A 21,224-nucleotide genomic window follows, 5' to 3' on the forward strand; every position below is an offset into this window, starting at 1 on the left:
CACTCATCGCGACTCTCACTCATCGACGACTTACACCTTCTTTCAACTCATCTTTTTCAAAACAAAAAAAAAACAGCCAAAATGATACCCCCTATTGACGATCTGGTTCTGCAGCAAAATCCCGAATTTGCAGCTCTTTACACCACCCTCACAACAGTCATCCTCAATCCCGATGCCTCCACACGAAAAGACCCCAAGGCCAAAAAGCGAGCTGCGGTGAGAAAGGTGCCGCTTACACCTCTTTTTGTCGTCCATGTTCACATAGGTACTGACCCCCGAACCAGGAACTCGACACCCACCGGCTCAAAACAGCCAAACATCACCTCCTCATCAACGCCATCTCCACCGCCCACCCAACAACAGAACAACCACCCCCTCCAGCTCAAGAAAAACCATCCCTCCTCCGCCACCGCTCAACCCGCTCCCGCTCCGAATCCCAACCCCTGAAACCATCCGATCCCCTCCCGCCACCCCTCCCCCTGGCCCAACCAAAACCCCCTCCCCTCCCTCAGTCCCTCCTCGACCTCCTCCTCCTCCTACCCCCCCTTTTGTCCCCCAGCTCCCCCATCCCTCCCTCCCAGCTCCCCCTCTTGCTATCCTCCCCCCCATTCTCCCTCCTCCCCTCCCACGTCCCCCTCCTCTCCTCGTTCTTGTCTCAAACCCTCCACACCAGCGCCTTAACCCTCGCCCGCCTCTCCCAACCAAACACCAACCCCTCCTTCCTCCACCGCTCCATCCCTTCCCTCCCAGCCTTCACCCTCACCCAGCTCGAAACCCTCCACCACAAGAAATACTCCCTCCTCCGCTCCCGCCTCTCCCTCGCCGTCTCGGTCAGCAACCTCCTCAATCAGCAAATCCTCATCCTCTCCAAGCTGATCAGGTCCCTCGAGGCCAAACACGGTCCCGTATCTCGATGGCTAGAATACTCGGCCTCCGAAAGGGCCCTCGTCGCGCAGAAGCAAGAGCTCGAGATCAAATCTGTCAGTCGGGCGCTCAAAAAAGAGGTTTACAGTCCAGAGGTCGCCACGGCGTTGGGGAATTACTCTCGACATCTGAGGGATGCCAAGTCGCGGTTAGAAGAGAGAATCAAGGGGCTGGAGGGGGAGCTGGGGGAGTATCACCACCAAGACGCAAGCACGGAAAGGGAAAAGACGAGGAAAATGAGGGAAATGGCGAGGGTGTATGCTGACATGGGGAGGCAGTTGGACGAGGTCAGAAAGGATTTGGAGAGGTTGGATACTGCTTGAGAGGGAGAATCAAATCAAATCAAGCCATGCTTCTTTTTGTGTACAAGCCCAATCCCATCCATCGTCTATAGATACGATAAATCTTTGTCTATACGACAAGGCATCTTTTTTCTTCCCTTCACACACACGCGCGCGCAAAACAAAAAAGAAACCCAACCACCCAAAATGTACTCCGGAAATTTTTCATGTTTTACTTCATTACATTATTTTTACAGGTGTTCAACCGGTAACCTTGAAGATGGCCTCGGCCAGTCTCCCGACGTTGCCGGTGGTGATGCCAGCAACCGAGATTCTGCCGTCGCGGGTGGCGTAGACGCTGTGCTCCTTGGCCAGCGCATCCATCTGCTCGGGCGACAGGCCAGTGTAGGCAAACATGCCAATCTGGCTGGTGATGTGGCTCCAGTCGTGCTTGCTGCCGAGCTTCTCGAGGTTCTCCTTGAGGAGGGCACGCATGGTGATGATGCGATCGGCCATCTCCTTGACCTCGACGAGCCACTGGTCGTAGAGGGCGGGGGTGTTGAGGATCTCGGCGGCGATGCGGGCACCGTGGATGGGGGGGTTGGAGTACATGGGGCGGACGAGGATCTTAATCTGGGAGTCGACGCGCTTCTTCTCCTCGGCGCTCTCGCAGACGATGGAGAAGGCACCGATGCGCTCGCCGTAGAGACCCATGTTCTTGGCGAACGACTGGGAGAGAGCAACGTTGTGACCCTGGGCGACAAAGTGGCGGACGGCAAAGGCATCCTTGTGGATGTCACCCGAGGCAAAGCCCTGGTAGGCCATGTCGAAGAAGGAGTAGTGACCCTTGGCCTTGACGGCCGCCTCGATCTCCTTCCACTGCTCGGGGGTAGGGTCGACACCGGTGGGGTTGTGGGCGCAGGCGTGGAAGAGGAAGATGGAGCCGTTGGGGGCCTTGTTGATGTCGGCGATCATGCCCTCGAAGTCGAGGCCGATGGTCTCCTTGTTGTAGTAGGCGTACTTCTCCACGGCGAGGCCGGAATCCTTGAAGACGGCGGCGTGGTTGGCCCACGAGGGCTGGGGAATGTAGATGGTCTTTGCGCCGGGGAAGAACCTGGCGAGGAAAGCGCCGCCAATGCGGAGGGCGCCAGTACCGGAGATGGACTGGGTGATGGCGACACGGTCGAGGGCCGGGGAGTCCTTGCCATAGGCGAGAACGGCAGCGGCCTTGGTGAACTCGGGGACACCGGTGATGCCAGCGTACTCCTTGTTGAGGCGCGAGGCAATCACCTTCTCCTCAGCCTGACGGACAGAGGGCAGGACATAGGGCTTTCCAGCGTCATCGCGGTAGGCGCCGACACCTTGAGGGGGGGTTGTTAGTCTCGCGCGCGGGATATTCGCTTTTGGGGACGGGAACGGAACGAACCGAGGTTGATCTTCTTGTCGAAAGTGTCGGCCTTGAAAGCTTCCGTGATACCTGGAGACAAGCAACAGACGTCAGTTTTCGGTCTTGGGTCTGGGACGCCTTGCGCAAAGGCAACTGGGAGGAACAAACACACCAAGAATGGCCTGTGAAGAGTCATCGACGGGTCCTGGTGGTTAGCAAAACGTCATACGACACTGGACACTACCTCATGCGCGCGCGAGGAACCGTCGGGAAGACTGGTGGTAGGGTGACAGGAAACATACATCCTGTTGCAGAAGAACGTTAGCTACTGACCGTTGCGCAAAGGCAACCACGCCGTTGACGCCGTTGGCACGGTTGGACAGATCAACCAAAAACATACTGGGGGACCTTGAGGGACATTGGCCCACGTAGAAGCAGCGCGGAGGGTGAACTGGGCGCGGCCAGCAAGGGCGGCCCGGCGCGAAACCACTCTGAGGGAGGAAAGCATCTTGCGTCTCGTCTGTCTGTCTCTCTGAGGAGGTGTCAGTGTCGAGGTGAAGGAGATAGAAACAACACAGGAATGACGGTTGGGAAGGTGTGGATTTTACCTCGCCGATCTGGCAGTTCTAGAGTCTACCGAGTTTCTTGGGTAGTGAGCTGTGGTTCGATGCGCCTTCGAAATGGGGGGGGTGGGGGGGGGTTCAAGTGGCTTGTGGGTGGGTGGTTCCCCATCACATCACCTGTTGGAGGTGGGGCAGAAAAGTTTTTGACCAATTGTTGTGCTGCAAACCCGAGCAGCATCCCACGAACGGTGCCGCCACGGAGCTGGATTCCGTCCACCCCCGACCTCGGCCGAGCTACCCCGGCCTCAATGTGACTCTTTCTGGCGGCTGAATGCAATCCAGCTGTCATCTTTTCTCTTTTTGCTCTCCCTTATGGCCATCAATCAGCGAGGCTGTAGCTGAGAGTCTGGACTTGTTTCGGCGTTTAGGGTTCAACCACAGCTTTTGGGGAAATGGAGGGCAATGAGGGGTAGCTGTTGATGTTGCTGGGCCAACCACTCTAACACCGATTTACTAGGGAGGTAGCTGACATGTGAACACCATGAAGGCCTATGCACTGCTTCAGAGGTTGTGAGATGACAAGTTAATCGATGAGATCAGATGAAGTTGCCTTCCACTTCAGTTCTGTGTAATGGCTGATTCGATGTTTGGAAAATCGTCATCGCGTTTGCCTTCGGTCTCACCTCTCACGGCAACCACATCATCACAATGCAACGCTGGCGTGTGCGAGCCGGAATAGGGGCTCAGGGGTAAGGGTCAGCACACACTCCCCTTTACTAATCGGGCTCGATGCATCTACGGGTGCAACCAGCATGGCAATCATGGAAAATTCTTGACGCCAGTTGGTAGCAAACACGGGTGTCGCAGTGTCACTGTCATCCCATCCACGTATCTGCTTAAACATCACCCACCAGTATAAGTTGACCTCTGAGCACGCCATCATCTACTATCACCATCATCAAAGACAGTTCAAGACTGCTACATCATCGCCACCACCACCACCACAATGCATCTCCACCCAACCATCCCGCTTGTCGTCTTCCTGGCTCGGGCCTCGGCCCAGGTTCACAGGATGGAGTTCGCCGACTCCTCCTCCCCCTCCATGCGCTCGCTGGCCGCCGAGTGCCCTGCAACAGCTGAGATGCCCAAGTGCGCCGTATGTTTTCCCTCTATTATACCCTCGGTTTGACACTAACACGAAAACCAGATCAGCTGCATCGACACGGCCGCGTCCTCCAACGGCTGCCCAACCGCCTCCGACCTCACCTGCCAGTGCAACAACTGGGCCGCCATCCAGCAAGCCGCCGCCCCCTGCGTCATCGCCGCCTGCGCGGCAAAAGCCCCCGATGTCCTCTCCGTCGCGAGCGAGATCTGCTCCCAGTGCGCCGGCGTCCCGGTCGCCCAGACCATGAACGGGGAGGCGAACTTGCAGTGGGCGGCTGCTCAGCCTACGGGGAAGGCGTCGGTTCGTCGTAGTCAGGAGGGCCAGCTTCGCGATTGGGAGGATCTCTGGGTGGATGAGGAAGGGAAGGGGTGGGTGACCTTGCCGAGGAGGGCTGTCGTTGGTGCCGTGGCCAAGGAGACGGGACGGCCGGTGGTGCCGAGGGAGGTTTTGGAGCAAGACGGAGACAGGAAGATGCTGGCCCGGGCTGACCGCAAGCCGTTGGGACCGATCGACGTCAACTCCCTTGACCTTTCAGAAACGGGTCCCGAGCTCCCTGACTTTGGGTCTGGCAAGTCAACGGACCCTAAGGAGCCTGACTTTGGCACTGACGGGGCCCTCTCTTTCCACTCCGAGGGCCCGGAGCTTCCTGACTTCTGGTCGGACGAGTCCCAGGGCCCCGAGCTGCCCGGCTTTGGGTCTGAAAAGTCCAAGGGTCCCGAGCTGGCCGACTTTGGCGGCGAGCCCACTGAGCTTCACCCTTGCTGGCCAGCAGGCTACCGGGGCTCTGGAAGCTTGCGGTCATGTGATGATTTGCCCGACCACGACGGTGACAGCCTTGGCGGAGCTGAGGAGAAGGATTTCGACCGGACGAGATCCCGCACGTGGAAGAGAAAGACTGATCTTGTTTATGAAAAGGAGGAGCAGGAGAGGTTGAGGCACTTGAAGGATATGAAGGAGCAGGAGAAGCAGGGTGAGCAGATGAAGTGGACGTGGTAGAACGCAAACAGGAATGCCTCCACTGAGGGAGGTGGGTGCAAGAAGGACTGAAAAGAAGGATTTAGATTGATGATGGTGATGGTATCATTAAATTCATGCTGATCGCTCTACCTCGCACTCCCCGTCTATGTCTATCTCTGTGTCTGTACCCATTTTCCACCACTCAAAGGGAAGCCTTGGCCTCGGGCTCGTTCTCCAAGACGAATCTGTATCTCGGCGCTCCCTTCTCGAAATCGACAATAGCCTGGTTGGCGTCCTTCATGGGGATGGTAGAAATCCACGGCTTGACACCCTTGGCGAGGGCCAAGTCGAACATCTCCCTGATGTCATCCGGGCTGCCGATCAAACTGCCAGTGATCTTGATGCGCTTGAAGATCAAGGGCTTCTGCTGGAAGGTTGGGAAGCCGTCATCGGGCAGACCGACCTGCACAAAGACACCATCAAACTTGAGCAGGTTGAAGTAGTCCTGTACCGGCATGTCGGTCTGGCTGACAGTGCAGACGATCAAATCGATGGTGTTGGCGTGGGTCTTGCCCCATCTGGGGTCCTCGGCGGTAGCGATGAACTCGTCAGCGCCCATCTTGAGGGCGTCCTCTTTCTTGGCGTTTGTTCTAGAGATGACAACGACCTTGTCCGCACCGAGAGCCTTGGCCCACATGACACCAAAGTGGCCGAGGCCACCGAGACCGACGATGCCGACTGTCTTGCCGGGACCGGCGCCGTGGTGCTTGAGGGGAGCGTAGGTGGTCACACCACCGCACAACATCGGAGCGGCCTCGGCGCTGGAGATGCCCTCGGGAATCTTGACGGCGAAGCGGGCGGGAACGCGGTTGTAGGTGGCGTAACCACCGTAGGACTTGCCACCGTTGAGGTAGACGCCGTTGTAGGTACCGACGTGCCTGTTGGGGCAGTAGTTCTCCTGGCCAGACTCGCAGGCCTCGCAAGGCTTGCCCATGCGGCTGCAGCAAGAGTCAGACTGGGCACCAACACCCACGCGGTCGCCGAGAGCAAGGTGCTTGACTTGAGAACCGACTCTGACGACCTTGCCGACGATTTCGTGACCAACGCAGCATGGGTAGAGAGTTGGGCCCTGGTGTTTCACGTTAGCATTCCGTGCTGGCTCGGGAGTCTCGGAAAGATTTGGTGAGGACAACATACCCATCCGGAGCGGAGAGTGTGAAGGTCGCTGCCGCAGATACCGCAGTGAGAGATCTTGATATCGATGTCGGTCTCCTCCCAAGGCTTGGGCTCAAACTCGCCCCATTGCATCTTGCCCTCGGCCGAGCTGGCATCGAGGCCAAGCCATCCTTCAAACTTGTAGTCGGTCATTTTTGATTATTTCGAAAGGGCGGCTGAGTTCAAGTCTGGGAAAAGACTGGGCAAGTAAGGGTATCAAAGATGAGGTAGAGGTAGAGGTGATGATGAAAGAACAGGACCAGACACAAAACTCAGAGTGAGTGAGGAAACGACGAGATATATACCACCCCCCCATCCCCCCCTTCCCTTCCCTTCTCCTCCGCGGCATCTATTACCAATGCCCAGAACCATGAGCGACTCCATAGATTGCGCTCGAATCCATTTTCCTGTTTCGAAATCTCCACCTTGCCGAGTATCAAAATTAGTAATGCAGCTTGTTGTACTGGGCTGTCACGGACTGAATAGTGCATCTTCACGATACAGGTAGTTGTTCCGGCACCGGGGCCTCCCTGTTGCTACCTAATCTTTTCCCGGTAATTCTTTTCGCCGAAGAAAGCACGTCTTTTCTTTGCAGAAAAGCCATCACGAGTGGTACCTATCTTACCAAGCGTGGCAAAACAGTAGGCTAGCGCCAAACAGAAGAAAAAAATCCCATGTTGTTGTTCCAGGACCCCGTTTCTAGATTCCGAAAATTCCGACAGGGCGGGATGACGAAATCGTCGATAAGGCGAAAACATGGTGGAGTTTAGATAAAGTCGGTGGATAACGATCTATCGTGAGTATCCAGTCAGAGGTGAATCGTGACGGCACCAGCAAAATCGAGTCAAGGATTTGCCTCCGACGCCAAAAGGCCGAGTCTCGGGAAGTGGGGCCCAACTCGACAAGATTGTTTCAACATTTTCAACATGACTTTTTGATTAAGGTAAGGTCTTTGTAAAGAGGATCCAGGTTTGTAGATTAGACGGCCCAAGCTCTATCAAGACCCGGTGGACAACATTAGGTAAGCTATGTGTAGCGTAGTCCCTATATCTTGTGGACATCAACTTGAATTTCACCAGATATCAAAAGATGGAAACGAATCAGGATTGATATCGTTGAAATCAGTAGTTGGACGCATCATGATCTGAGTTCGCCTTCCGTCTTCACGGCTACCTCGGTCCCAGATTACATCACAGGATTTGATTTTTTTTTTTATTTTTTTTATTTTTTTTTGAGTAACTTGTATTGGCCTTTTAGGTAATGCGAGTTGCGCTTAAGGGAGACGGCGGCCCAAGGGCAAGCCATGGAGATGAGGGTTGGTCAATGTTGGGGATATGATTATGAGGGACAGACTCAAGGGGATATGATTGAACGGGCAGTAACTGTGTGATGGGTTGCTGGTTGGGGTGTTGCAGGTTGGGGTGGATATTGTGTAGGTGAAGCATTACATAGTATCAGGGATGAGGTTGGATGAGATCAAAGCGCAGGCGGGGAACGATGCCCTTAAGGTGGATGTTAAGCTGGAGCCTAGAGGTTATTGCGGTTTAGGTTTAGGGCGTGTGCAACATTGGTATAGCGTTGTGTGTTGTTGGCACAGGGGTGTGATGACAGCCAACACCAGCCGCAGATTCTGACCAGGGTACCAACTCGTCCGCTGCCTTGGGTCAATGGTACCACCTCAATAAGCGCACGTATGGGATGTCACTTCGTCGACCCGGTTCCTGGGCTCGGCAGGCAAAGTCGTCTTATAAAAACCAAGTCAACATCCCCTTTTTCAACCACACATAAACACCAACACCAACATCAACATCAACATCAACATCAACATCAACATCAACACCAGCATCAACAGACAAGATGCACCTTCACCACCTCGCCCTCCTCGGGGCCATCCCCCTATCACTGGCTGACCCATCCCCGTCAACCCCCTCCATCACCGAGCTCTTCGCCTACCCCCCCACAAACCCCATCTTCCTCGAAAACCTCCTCCCCCTCCCGGACTCCCGCCTCTTACTCTCCTCCTTCTCCCCCTCCCTCCTTCTGTTCTCTCCCAACTCCCCCACAACCCCAACCGCCCTCACCCCCTTCCCAAACTGCACCTCCTACACAGGCCTAACCTCCCTCTCCCCCACCACCTACGCCGTCACAGGCGGCGTCATGGCCGGCCTCGGTTTCGACCCCACCACAACCGCCCTCCACATCTTCTCCCTCCCCCCCAACTCCATCACCCCCACCCTCCTGAACTCCATCCCCCTCAACCACCCCCTCCCCAACGGCCTGCTCGCCCTCCCTTCCAACAAAAGCATCATCCTCTCGGCCGACTCCCTCACCGGCTCCATCCTCCGAATCGACACAACAACCAACACCGTCACCACAATCCTCCAATCCCCCCAGCTCCTCGGCGGCACAGTCTTCCCCCTCGGCATCAACGGCCTCGCCGCCCGGCCCCTGTTCGACGGATACCTCTACTTTACCGTTTCCGGCCAGGGGTATTTCGGGAGGATCAAACTCTCCAACCAGGGGTACATCCCCTCGGGCAGCCAAATCCAAGTGCTGGCCCAGATTCAGGACCCCGGGTGGGTCAACGCGTTTGACGATCTCGATTTCGACCACACCGGCAAGAGCGCCTACATTGCCTGGCAGAGGGGGAGGGTCGTCAAGGTTACTCAGGCCGCATGGGGACAGCAGTGGACGCAGGAGGCTATCGTCAATGGGACCGAGGATGTGACTCTGAAGGGTGTTACGGCGGTGAAATTCGCGAAGGGCTGGTCGGGGAGGAAGGTCTTGTTTGCTACCACCGGGGGACTGGAGGGGGAGAATGATCAGGTGGGAGGGCAGGTGGTGAGGATTGATCTCTAGGGCTGCCGACGGCAAAGAACGATAGAAACAGAGGGACAAAGTCAGAAATAATGCATGTTGCCACAAATCCTCTACCACCATGACCAGATATATATATATATATCTGCGTATATATGCCCCCTTTGATCCTTCTAATGCCACCATTAACAAGTATGCGCCTCCCATGACGGCTAAATGATACCAAACGGCCAACTCCAGACCTACCCAACCGTGTACAGTGCACATTATTCATCGCCTGACTCCTATATCCTTCCCCCGTCCAGCACTTCCCTCCCGAGGATCTCAACCTCGCCCGTCTCCCCTGTCCTTCTCCTTTCCACGACCCATCGTTTTCCCTCATCACCGTCAGCCATCGTGTAAGAAATGCTATCAGCCGACCCCTTGTGTCGATGCCCCATGACCGGCCGTTGCCTTTCCCCTTCACCATCAACAAAGCCCTCTGTCCCTGTGCTCCTTTCCCCCGGCCCCTTCTCCCCCGCAGAACCATGAACATTAACCCCCTCAACAACCGGCAAAGCAGGCGCCAACCCCCTCCCGGTAACCGTCCTCTCCTCCTGCTCCTCCTCCTCCCCATCCTCCAGCACGGGCGAGCAAGCAAACGCGCTCCCGCTCCCGGCGGCAATACCCGGACTAGGCACCAAGACTGGCAACTGCACCCCCGGCGGCGGGGCAAACATGCCCATGCCCATGCCCATGCCCATCCCCATCCCCATCCCCACCGGCATCCCCATCATACCCATCTGATTGACATCCATACCTCCAATCTCCGGCGGCCGCTGCGGCAAAGGCGACACCACCGCCCCATTGACCCCATTAGCCCCCTGGTTATTGTTCCCAAAACCACCCGCAGTAAAAGCAGCCATCTGTGGCGCCGGACACGACGTCCCCTCCCCTCCCCCCTCCCCAACATCAGAACTACTCCAAACCGAAAAGGCACTCCCCTTCCTACCGTGACCTATCGATCCGGCGTGCAGGTGCCCACCGAACGGTGACTCCGACGGTCCCCTCTCCGACTTTGGACTCCCCTCCCTCGAGCTGACTTGTGAGCCCCCGCCGCCGGCACCAAACGCCCGGTTTCTCGCCTTCATGTAAGCAGCCACACTCAGCGAATTCTCGTCGTCCCCCAGCAGCGCCAGCTGCGCCAGACCCGGACTGTTGATCGTGAGCGAGTTTCTTCCCGTGTCGCTCCCTATCGCGGGGGGGAGCGTCAGGGACATGATCGAGTTACGGTTCGAGTATTCTGACCGCTCCGTGATGGGCGTCAAGTTTGGTTCTCGGCAGACGATACGCCCGCTCTTGCTGCGGCCTAACCCCCCAGCCGGGCCAAAATACCCGCCGTTGGCATAAGAAAACAAATTCTCGGCACTGAGGTCGGCCTGGTGGCCGTTGGGATTGTTGCCGCTGCTGCTGTTGTTATGCCCGTAGCCCCCTTGCGGCATGGGGGCAGAGTAAAAGCCAAACTCTTGGCCATACCACCCGTCCGAGTCGTTGGCGAGCGCCTCGGCATTGGCTTCGGCAATGATGGCATCGTCGTCAAAGTCGTAGTCGTCTTGGTAGCCGCCGCCATAGTCGTCATAGTCCTTCTCGTAGTCATCAAAGCTGACCTCTTTTTCGTAGTCGTCCAGGATTGTGTCGAGGTTGTTGGCTGACTCGGCCGAGTCACTTGGAGATGTGACGGTGAGCTCAGCTTCGGGTGTTGGTGACGAGTTGCGACGAAATTTCCCCGAGGCCGCAGCCTTCTGAGCGGCTTCGGCGAGGGCAGCTTGGTATGCCAGGTCTTGGCCCGGGAAAGGCGACATTTCTGGTGGCTGAGGAGCCAGTTGGAACGCGGGTAATGGTTCCGCAGCTACCTTGTGTTCGGACTCAACGACCGGCTGCTGAGCCGCGGCGCTGATGGAGGTGTGGCCAGTGGACGCCGCAGCCCCTGAAGCCGCTGACGGATCCGATGTCGTGTCAGAGCTGCGGTTGGAAGCCCGAAGCTGCGCAGCACGCATGGCTTCCTGGGCTTGCGCAAAGGCACCAGGTATTGGACGCCCGTATTTGTCTGTATCGTTATTGTCAAAGATGGACTCGTCAATGACAAATCCATCACCGGTAAAGTCCAGCTCATCAGCCAGCCCGTCGTCAAAGTAAATGTCATCGTCAAGCCTCCTCCTCTCCGGTGCTGGGTTCGGAGCGATTTCGGCTTCGGGCACAAGTTCGGGTTGAGACTCCGGCACAGATTCGAGCGCAGGTTCCGGGACAGCCTCAGGGGCGGATTCAACAATCGACAGGCTGGTGGGCCGATGAGTAGGCTGTTCCAACGTCGCATCTCCAGGCTCATCCCCTGGCTGAATGCTCAACCCGTCCATGGCCTCCTCCAACTTTGGCAAGGTCGAAGGGTCCGGAAAGGCGGGCGTTAGCAGACCTGGTGTCGTGTCCTTCGTCATGGCGTAGCCAATAACTGTCCCATTGGCATCTCGTGGAGTCGGCAGAAGCATCCCTGCCGGGCTATGAGGGCTGGCCACCGCCGAGGCTGGGTTCGAGCGCTGAAAGACAAATCCAGCAAAGTTCTCCTGGTCATTGTCCGGATCGCCAGCGGCTTCGGGGTCCTCTTCTTCTTCTTCAATGTCGTAATCCATACTCACACACGGTATGTCCTCTTCGAACCCGTCATCGTCCATCATGGCGTCATAGTCAAAATCCTCGTCAAAGTCATCGAATCGCGAGTCGCGCTGGCCCAGTCCTATATCGTCAGCGGGCTTCTTCTCCTGTTCACGCATACGATGGCGCTCTTCCAAAAGCTTTTCCTGTTTGGCAGCTCCAATCATGTCAAAACTGAACCTCGACGAGGTGCTCTTCATGTGTTTTGGAATGGCAGACCGCACCGAGCTCTTCATGGAGAGCTTGGAGATGGAAAACGAGCGTGAGGCGGTGGTCCTGACCGATGCTTTCGAGTCCAATGGAGCACCAGCACCGATGGTAGTGGCCGCCGATGTGGCCGACGACGAAGTCCGGGTGGACATGGCAGGCTCATCTTTGGGAGGTACGGGTGGCACTGCTTCCTCAGAAGCTGGAGGGAGCGTCCAGCCCCCATCAGCACTGCGCGTGCTTTCCGGGATGACCTCCTCTTGAAGGCGGTGACCGACATCACCAGGATCTGTGCGCGCACCCGGCGTGTCCGCAATCGCGGGCGTTTCTACCTGTGAAGCTGTGGTCGAAGCACTTAAAGCACCTTCGGTACTAGGGGTTACTCTTTTCGGGCGTGGGGCGCTGAAATCGTGGATTCTGGTGCCCCTGATGCTCACTTCTGGTGTTGGCGTCTTCACCACCGCTTGTGACTCTGGTGGCTGATTGCTTGTTTTTCTCCTCAGCAATAATGATGACATGGAATTTCGCAAAAATGGTAGACTCTTCCTCCCCTTGGGAGCAGGTTCCGAAGGCGCTCCCGACGGCTGTGTAAGAGCGGTGTCACTAGACCCGCGGGCCCCGGACGGCCGAGCAGAGGATCCTCCTGATCCCAGCTGAAGATCTGTCGGAGCAAAGAAGGATGACGATTTGGAAGACTTGGACGGTTTGACGGCTGTCAGAGCTGGCCGGGCAGCAAGACCGGTGTTGATGGGCGGCGGCGGGGCCTTGGTTCTCGAGAATCGTTTTTCCGGCAGCGAGGTAGCCAAAGACGACTGAGCATTATCCGGTGCCGTCGACTCCTGCATGGTCCTCCTAAGCTGATGCAGGGCTACTCCGCCCAAGAATCCGGTGCTGTTTCCATCGAAGGCTGAGCGAGCGGGAGGCGACTGGGTGCTGTTGTCGACAGGTGTGCGACCGAGGTCGGGGTCGGCCGAGGAGACTCGCGCAAGCGGCTGTAGGGTGTTGTTGTCAGCGTCATGGTGGTGGCCAGCAGCGGCTTCCCATGTCACAATCTGGTCGGGGGTGGGCTCGGAGGGGTTGGACGGGGCTCGTCGGTGGAATCGCAGGTGTGACAGCATTTTCTACTTCTTCAAGACACAACAAGACCTGGCAAAGCAGGCGGGGGTCTAAAACATTGAATCGCGACAGCGTAACGCGATCCCAGCTCGGATCGCGGACTGGTGGAGGGAGGGGGGTATCGTGTATCGTGGGTGGCGCCACTGTAGGAGAGAGACAGTGTTTGACGTTGGAACTTGTGTATGTATACAATTCAACACATTTGAGAGAAAAAGAAGCGAGCGACAGGCGAATTGAAGAACAAGAAGAAGAAGAAGGAAGATCAGTTTTGGTGAAGATGGGTTGATGCAACGGAACAAATTCATGGAATCCTTGGCGGTCCACTTGGTAGTATCTGTCAACGGCCGAGGGGTCAGTGCGTTTAGTGGGTTGGTGGGGGGGACTTTGTTATCAACCACGGCTTCTGTCGAGTGCTATGGTAGGTAGGTATCTCCCTATCATTCATGGGTGGTACTGACACAGCACACCTTGAGCTTTGGAGCTCTCTGCCAAGCTCCAGGGCATCAGATACGGAGCTCAACAGAGCGGTTCATCCCAAGATACAAGTCCGGACTAAAGACGAACAAGGAGTTTTATCTCGCGGTGGGGATGCAGCTTATGCAGCAGATGAGGGGGGTTAATATTGTGACTTGTTATGCGCCGACGCTGTACAAGACTGGGTTAGGGATGAGCGAGGAAAAGGCCTTGCTGCTAGGGGGTTTACGCAGGCGTGGTATGTCTTGGCTTCTTTTGTCACTTGGGTATGCTATCGACAGAGTTGGGAGAAGGAAACTGTTGATGAGCATGGCGTTTGGAATGGGAGTGGTTTTGGTCGGGGAGGGGCATTAGCAACAGCAGCGGATTCACATCTAGGACGATCACGACAAGTGGCTTGGCTGTTTCTATTTGAACGGTGCTTTACCTGTGGATGGATGGCCTGCGTGTGGGTGTGCTCTCCGGAAATTCTACCGTTGAGCATCAGAGCCAAGGGTTCGACGTGGGCGGCGGCGGCCGACTTTATGGGGAATTGGATCGTGGCAGAGGTGACACCGGTTGGGATCGCTAACGATGGGCTGGACGTTTCCATCTGACACGGGCGGGGGTTCAACGCGGTCAAGGGCATTGTTATCTGGCTGTTTTACCCCGAGACGGGAGGACATGCCGCTGGAGGCCGTTGATCTTGTTTTTACTGGTCCGGCTCAGCGTGTCACGACCGAGGACAGCGATGCGTGGTTCGGCAGGCTGCAGTGGGACAGGGTGAGGGTAGCTGAGGAAGCTGTCAGGGTCATTAGACTCAACAGAGAATGGGAGAGACAGCCTCTCCTGTCCTCTTGAGTGTGTATCTCTCGAGACCCGGATGAGCTGTCAGTCTCAAAAGACCAGACGAACTCCTTGACTCTCCAAACATGAAACACGCCCGAACGGGAATAGCGGCACACACCCCACGAAGCTTGGCACAGGCTAAAAGACAACGTCACAGGCCAGTCCCGGTCTCGTGTGGGTGTGTGGTGTGTAAGTGCCGTTCCAAGAATTTGACCCAAAGGGAAGAGGGAAGACGGGAGAAAAGAGGTCGTCATTTTTGCCTCTTTCTCCCTGTCTTTCGAGTTACTCAAAAGCAAGCTTCTGCTCTTGTTATTATCTGTGTCCTCGTCGCACCCGAAGTTGCGCACAACCGCTGCGGACCACACCACAATGCCCCACCTTCTTGCCTCTGTGCGTTGAGCATTCTCGTATCGCTTCTGCTTCCACTTGATCGGCCATCATCTTTTTCGATTCGATACCACTTTCTTTTTCTTTTTTCGACTACTGTTTTTGCTCTTTCTTCTACAGAGGCCGCAAAACATGGCCGACCAACCAGTAGCCCCCGCCCGAGCCAGCACCCTCGAGATGGAACGAATCCGCTACGACCCCGAATGGGAGATCCCCACCAACTACCCTCCTCGCAACAAGCCCGAGAACCCCCTCCTCGCAAAGATCAAGTCGACCTTTACCACCACCACTCCCTCAACCCTCCGGCCACCAGCAGCATCAACACCAGCCGTCGTCAACATCGACTCAAAAGAAACCTCCCTCCCCCCATCCACCTCCCACTCGGCCAACGGCGTCCCCCTTCCGCCGGGTAAACAACACCCCGGCCTCCTAAACAGGTACCTCCCTCCAGAAAAGCGCTGGTTTGGTCATCTCACCCGCCGTGCCTTCCTCCTGCTCCTCCTCGCCATCCTTTTCATCCTGGCCCTCGCCCTTGGTCTAGGCCTCGGCTTAGGTCTCCGACACCGTCAGTCCAAATCCATCCCCCTCCCCTGGACCTCGGCCGGAAAGGGGGTACAAACCGGCTCCCTGACCTTTTACGACCCCTCCTCTGTCGCCGGAGCATGCGGGTGGTACAGCTCCGGTAACGACTCTGTTGTTGCTGTTTCGCATGTTCTGTTCGATGCTGGGTTGGATGCCTCGGGGACGAAAAACTCGAATGGGAACGTGCTCTGTGGACGGATGATACGAGTTTGGGAGGAGGGAAAGGAGGGGGATAAGAAGGTGGTGGAGGTTGTGGATCGGTGTACCGGTTGTGAGGTTAGGGATTTGGATTTGGGGGATGGGGTTTTTGGGGAGGTTACCGGGCAGGCGCAGGATAGGGGGCGGGTGAGGGGGGCTTGGGAGTGGGTTTAACCTTTTTTTGATCCTCTCTTATTCTTCCTTCTGTTCTTGTGTTGGTGGAGTATGGAGTTTTGGAGGGGAGGGGGATGATGGATGGGTTGGTTTATTGGGACAGCGTATTTCTTTTTTTTCTTTTGTTTGTTTTTTTGCTATGTAATAACACTAAGGACTGGATTGGCAAGGGGTACTTCGGGGAGAAAATCAATGGACAGCACACAAGGGAAACAGGACTTGGAAGGTATGGGAAATGATACCGCACACGGGTTGGCGATGGGAAGAAAAGAGCAGGTTGCAATGGTCGCCTACATAAGGCAGTCGACGGACAGTTCTAGCGGCTGCTGAATATATCATTTACGCTCTGGCAGCAATGTGACTTTTGGCAGAAGTGTGAAATGCGTTAATGTGTCAATGCGGTAATTGACTGTCCTAGGAACCTGGCTTCTCTTTACCACGGACATAATTCCTCCCTTTTCCATTCATGAAGAGAGAACTTTTACGGAACCCCTTACTCATTGATCAGTGCCTCCCTCCCTCCCTATTTACTTACCTCTCCTATTAAATAGCAGAAGGCTTTAAAAGAAAAATAATAAGCGTTTACATTATTTTTAAAGGCCTTTAAAAATCTTTTACAGCCCTTAAACTGTATTTTAAGCCTTTTTAACTATCTTTTAAGACCTCTTAATTAAGTTTTCTTTCAACTTTCTTCAATTATGTTTTAACGTCTTTTAACTATGTTTTAACGTCCTTTAACTATCTTTCAACGTCTTTTAACTATATTTTGGAGCTTATTAAATACCTTTTATCCCTTAAATAGTCATGCTTCGCAATATAGTCAAATTCTATATCAAGGGAGGGAGGGGGGAGGGGGGAGTGTGTTGGTAAGTTAAATAGGGGGCTCCGTATAGGTTCTCTCTTCATGAAGCAGTCACCAGATATCAAAAGTTCACACTGCATCACTGGTCTTTTGCATCAACAATTTCCCTTTCCACCGCCTCCCCTCATCCAAACATCCAGATATATACATTATATCCCCCTCTATCCTCCCTCAGCTCCTCCACCACCATTAAATACATTACATATACTTCGTCTCTTTGTACTGTTAGACATGCTACAACTAACCCGTCTCTTCTGTTCCATGTCCATTTGAATCGGTCCAGCCCATCCTTTTCTTTTTCTGTCATGTCCCCTTCTGTTTGAGTCTGTGTTGTGTCTGTGTCACCCCACATACCAATCCTTTCTTGTCCCGTGATAAACCCAAACCAAACCAAACCAAACGCCCATTATCCAATTCCCTTGAAGCAAAAGAAACAAAAAAAAAAAACAAGAAACAATTTCCAATCTGATATCTTTGTAAAACCGACAGACAAAGACTTCATAAGCGTCATTTGACGATGCCCCATGCTGGCTTGAACAGTTGAAAAAAAAAAAGGGGCCCTGACTGGTTCAGGCTTCTTCTTGTGCCGAAATATTGCCCCTTTCCCCCCCGGAAATGCTCAATGCGTGCGCGCCGAATGATATAAAGAAACAATAAGATGTGTAAACACGTATAAAATCGAAGTGAAAAGTAAGAAATGGGTTTGACAATCTGTGGTGTGTGTTGGATGGCCTTCTCAGCCATGGTTTCTTCTTCCGTAAGCAAAACCGCGGTGGTTGACAAGTGTAAACGTTGTATATAGCGCGAGTGATGATCCCCAGTCTTTCTTCACCTCGCAGGATCCAATCTGCTTCTTGTTGTTGCTCTGGGTATCTTCCACCCCGTCGATGCAAAAAAAGAAGGTCATTGATTGAGGATCCGGCAAAAAAAGAAAAAAAGGCTACTCCAACCAGAGAAACGTATCCCCGTCGATCGATCAATTGACTGATGAAATGAGTGAACCCATATCGGGAGGGAGGGGGGGTAAAAGCCTAGAGCGATGGCTTCTTGAATGGTGAAAGTGAGAGAGAAATAGACCGAAAAATGCCGAGCAGTAAACCGCCTCGGCTGGGAAAAGGATGGAAAAGCAGGGTTATACACCCTGCTCTTCCGTGAAGAAAAGGACTTTTTTGGTGTTAGGTTTGTTCTTTTTTTTCTTTTTTCTTTTTTTTTTTTTTTTTTGGGTGGGGAAGGGGTTGTTGTTGTGTAGTGATAAAACGAGATAGCAAAACCCATCTATCGCGGTACGCTAAGGCGGTCGAAGAAAACAATGCAAAAGGAACAAGATAGCCGACACTGATCTAGTGCCCCCCAACCGGAAAGGCAAGGTCAAATGGCATGTCGTGCAAGTCATCACGGGTGTGCATCATGGCGGGCGGGAGCATGTCGTGGACAAACATGCCGGCCTGGGTGAGAGTGGCCGTCGACGAGACTGGAGAAGTGTAGTTGGAAGTGTCGATGCTCATCATCGAAGAGGACGGCATGCCCTGCTGGAGCTGATGTCCCTGCGATGGACCACAGTCCCCAAAACCGGCCGAAGAGATTGGCAGGCCATGAAAAGAGGCGGCAAAGACCGAGGTGTCGAGCGGATACAGATCGGAGAGCTGCGATCCAAGCTCGCCTTGGAGACCCTGTGACGAAAGATCCTGACCGAACCCCCCACCAAGTCCGGCGTAGACGGCCATGTTGCTGTAGGCGTCCATGCCGAGAAGGTTGGGTGGCACACCGTAAGCCTGCGCGCCGAGTTCATTGTCAATGTCCTCTTGTTCGACCTGGCCCACCGAGTCGCTCCCGTCAGGACCGAGGGCACCCTCCTGGTCCATCGGCACTGTCACCTCCATCATCCACAGCTTGAGCTCCGACATGGGGGGCCAGTCGCCGCCGCCCTTGCCGCCGCGCTTCTCTTCCTCCACCTTGGTGGCCGAGCTGGCGCCCTTGGCACCATTCTTGGAACCAGCACCCTTTCGTGCCTTGACCTTGAAGTGGGTGCGTCTCAAGTGAGCAGCAGCATTGTAATAAGCGCCGTACTGCTTAAAGGCCGAACATTGCTTGCAATCCGACAGAGGCTTGGCGGCCGTCTCTGCGTGCGGGATGCCGAGCAGGCCAGGGTCCTGGCAAATCCACTTCTTGACCATGCTCTTGTGTTTGGCTTCGGTGTGACGGCGCAGCTCGTGCTCACCCCGGAACCCTTCGGGGTTCTCGTTGCACTGGTGGCAGCGGACCTTGGGGTGCTTGGGGCGCTCATACTTGGTCTTGGTGATGACGGCCTTGGGGTCCTTCTTGTTGGTGGCCGATGTGGGTTGTTCCTTCTTGACGACATCTGGCTTTGGCTGAAGTTGACGAGACTTGGCGTTGACGTTCTGGCGAGCAAGAGATTCTTTGGCGCGGACCTTGAGGGAATTATTTGACTTGGTGCTGTCTCTGGAGACCGAACGCTCCATGCCGAGGTCATCGTTCCTGTACCCCGCATTGAGTTCCTGGATGGCCGCCGACGAGATGGAGTGAGAGCTCGACTGGGAGGAGGGCGACTTCTTCATCTGATGTTGGTGAAGCACCGAGCCGGTGGGCGCAGAAGAAGGACAGGCACCGACAAAGTGGGCGCTGGGACCGGTTCCCTCGTGAAGGTCTGTGGCCGACCTCTTTCCAAGCAACGAAGGTTGATGATACGGCGGCTGACTCGGGCCAAAGCTGTCTTGTCGAGCTTGTCCATTGGTGGAATGCTGTGACCGAATGCGGACCATCTCAAGTTGGGACAGGATGGCTGCGTTGTTGTCGTTGAAGTTGCTGTTGCATCTTGACATGGCTGTGGTTCCGACAGATGGGCCCGAGGTCAAAGAACCACAAGCCGATGGGATGCCCGAGTCGGGATAATGTGATGCCTCTTGGGGCGACAACATTCGGGAGGAAGGGATGGCGATGGGCGAGACGCTGGAAAGGTCTCCTCCAGTATCCCGCATCGAGAGAAAATCGGCAACATCCATCTCTCTGCCCGTTGGTATTGGTTGGAGCTGGGAATGTGACTGGAAGAAGGCGTTGACGGGCTGCTGCATCTGACCCTGACCAAGATACTGCTCAAGCATGGCCGAACTGGGACCCGACAGACTGCCGCTGGGGACACCTGGTTGCATATTTGAGCTGGACCTCGCCATGCCCGTGCCAGAGGATGGACCGGCATTGTGTGTGGTCTTGGAACGCTTCATGGGACGGCTCAGGTCCTGGCACCATTGGTGAGCATGAGCAAAGAGTGGGTTTGGGTCTCGGAGTTTCGTTACTTACCTGTGACTGGACATGATCCAGCTGAAGGGAAACACTGTCAGCAGCAGCAATGCTGGGGGCAGCCGTCACACTGCGGGGTATCGTGTTGCTTCTTGATCGTCCATTGTCGGCGAGAACTGGTTGTGACAGAGCGATCTGGTAGTTGCCGGGGACAGACTCAAAGTCGAGGGCGGCAGCTGTGGCCGAGGACCGGGACGTCCGGGCTCTGCTGAGCTGGCTCATGATCTCTTGCTTCTCGTGCTCTTTTTGTCGAAGCAACGCTTCTAACCTTTGGACCTGGCTCATTCTGGTCGCCTTTCAGCGTGTCAAGAGTAGGTGAGGCGAGGAGAGGTAGGGCGGACCGAGTGGGAAGAGAATAAAGTCGGCCGGCGACAAACGGATGTACGTATGTAGATATGTATGTATGGTATGGTATGGTATGGTATGGTTGGTTGGTTGTGTGTGTGTGTATGTGTATGTGTGTTGGAAGTGAAAGACTCGGGATGAGTCAAAAGATGGAATGGGAAGTTGCAGATACAAATGTAAGTTGTTGTAAGTCAATGTCAATGTATAATAATAATGATTGAAGAAGGGAACAGATTGGCGCAACGAGGAGCGAGCAAATGATATTTATCGAGCAGATGCTCACGAGGCTTCGTTGGATATGGCACGCAACGACGAGACCTACCGGGTGCCGAGGGGGTCTGGGGTCAGCTAGCTTAGTGTCGATTTCGAAACGGGGTTTCTTGGAGGGCATGAGGTGGAGGAGGGGGGAGGATGGGAGTATACAATATGATCAGGTAGACATGGACATGCAGGTGGTGTGGCCTACCACGATACTTGATACCAGGTACCTCGATAGAGACCCAGAATGGTGACGACTTGTTGGACCAGGGATCAACGGTATGCTTGGTCACACCAATGTGTGCTGGGAAAGGGAGATCTTCTCCCCGATTAGCGGGCTGCTCGTTCTGTTTCTGGGCATTGTCACCCCCCCCCATCTCTCCAAAAAAAAAGCAATCTCACCCTAAGCAAACGGGCCCAGGATGTGACGGGATGGATCTGCCACCTCACCTCATGACGATAAACTCCTGGAATTGCAAGTCCC

At 55.0% G+C, this 21,224-nt stretch overlaps 8 protein-coding genes across 8 annotated transcripts; 4 read left to right on the forward strand and 4 right to left on the reverse strand.

The window, feature by feature from the left end:
• Positions 1 to 81: 81 nt before the first annotated feature.
• QC761_311300 (uncharacterized protein) lies at positions 82 to 1,247 on the forward strand (the record flags this gene model as incomplete). The annotated part of the gene is made up of 2 exons (XM_062878256.1): positions 82 to 216; positions 285 to 1,247. The coding sequence occupies 2 exons, from the start codon at positions 82 to 84 to the stop codon at positions 1,245 to 1,247; spliced, it is 1,098 nt and encodes a 365-aa protein (XP_062734069.1).
• Positions 1,245 to 3,470, reverse strand: AAT1 (aspartate transaminase aat1). The gene is made up of 5 exons (XM_062878255.1): positions 3,201 to 3,470; positions 2,993 to 3,120; positions 2,765 to 2,897; positions 2,632 to 2,682; positions 1,245 to 2,567 (listed from the first exon to the last, which is right to left on the reverse strand). The coding sequence occupies exons 3-5, from the start codon at positions 2,786 to 2,788 to the stop codon at positions 1,467 to 1,469; spliced, it is 1,176 nt and encodes a 391-aa protein (XP_062734070.1). The 5' UTR covers positions 2,789 to 2,897; positions 2,993 to 3,120; positions 3,201 to 3,470; the 3' UTR covers positions 1,245 to 1,466.
• A 320-nt stretch (positions 3,471 to 3,790) lies between these two features.
• On the forward strand, positions 3,791 to 5,424 carry QC761_311280 (uncharacterized protein). Its single transcript, XM_062878254.1, has 2 exons — positions 3,791 to 4,311; positions 4,363 to 5,424. The coding sequence occupies exons 1-2, from the start codon at positions 4,162 to 4,164 to the stop codon at positions 5,314 to 5,316; spliced, it is 1,104 nt and encodes a 367-aa protein (XP_062734071.1). The 5' UTR covers positions 3,791 to 4,161; the 3' UTR covers positions 5,317 to 5,424.
• QC761_311270 (uncharacterized protein) lies at positions 5,424 to 7,385 on the reverse strand. The gene is made up of 2 exons (XM_062878253.1): positions 6,475 to 7,385; positions 5,424 to 6,358 (listed from the first exon to the last, which is right to left on the reverse strand). Exons 1-2 carry the CDS (start codon positions 6,643 to 6,645, stop codon positions 5,480 to 5,482), a joined length of 1,050 nt encoding a protein of 349 aa, XP_062734072.1. The 5' UTR covers positions 6,646 to 7,385; the 3' UTR covers positions 5,424 to 5,479.
• A 964-nt stretch (positions 7,386 to 8,349) lies between these two features.
• On the forward strand, positions 8,350 to 9,351 carry QC761_311260 (uncharacterized protein; the record flags this gene model as incomplete). Its single annotated transcript, XM_062878252.1, has 1 exon — positions 8,350 to 9,351. The coding sequence occupies one exon, from the start codon at positions 8,350 to 8,352 to the stop codon at positions 9,349 to 9,351; it is 1,002 nt and encodes a 333-aa protein (XP_062734073.1).
• Positions 9,352 to 9,593: 242 nt separating this feature from the next.
• Positions 9,594 to 13,319, reverse strand: QC761_311250 (uncharacterized protein; the record flags this gene model as incomplete). Its single annotated transcript, XM_062878251.1, has 1 exon — positions 9,594 to 13,319. The coding sequence occupies one exon, from the start codon at positions 13,317 to 13,319 to the stop codon at positions 9,594 to 9,596; it is 3,726 nt and encodes a 1,241-aa protein (XP_062734074.1).
• Positions 13,320 to 15,138: 1,819 nt separating this feature from the next.
• Positions 15,139 to 15,960, forward strand: QC761_311245 (uncharacterized protein; the record flags this gene model as incomplete). The annotated part of the gene is made up of 1 exon (XM_062878250.1): positions 15,139 to 15,960. The coding sequence occupies one exon, from the start codon at positions 15,139 to 15,141 to the stop codon at positions 15,958 to 15,960; it is 822 nt and encodes a 273-aa protein (XP_062734075.1).
• Positions 15,961 to 16,914: 954 nt separating this feature from the next.
• Positions 16,915 to 20,422, reverse strand: QC761_311240 (uncharacterized protein; the record flags this gene model as incomplete). Its single annotated transcript, XM_062878249.1, has 2 exons — positions 16,915 to 20,076; positions 20,138 to 20,422. 2 exons carry the CDS (start codon positions 20,420 to 20,422, stop codon positions 18,163 to 18,165), a joined length of 2,199 nt encoding a protein of 732 aa, XP_062734076.1. The 3' UTR covers positions 16,915 to 18,162.
• Positions 20,423 to 21,224: the final 802 nt, after the last annotated feature.

The sequence above is a fragment of the Podospora bellae-mahoneyi genome, chromosome 3 (assembly GCF_035222275.1).
Source record: "Podospora bellae-mahoneyi strain CBS 112042 chromosome 3, whole genome shotgun sequence".
Taxonomy (NCBI): Eukaryota; Fungi; Ascomycota; class Sordariomycetes; order Sordariales; family Podosporaceae; genus Podospora; species Podospora bellae-mahoneyi.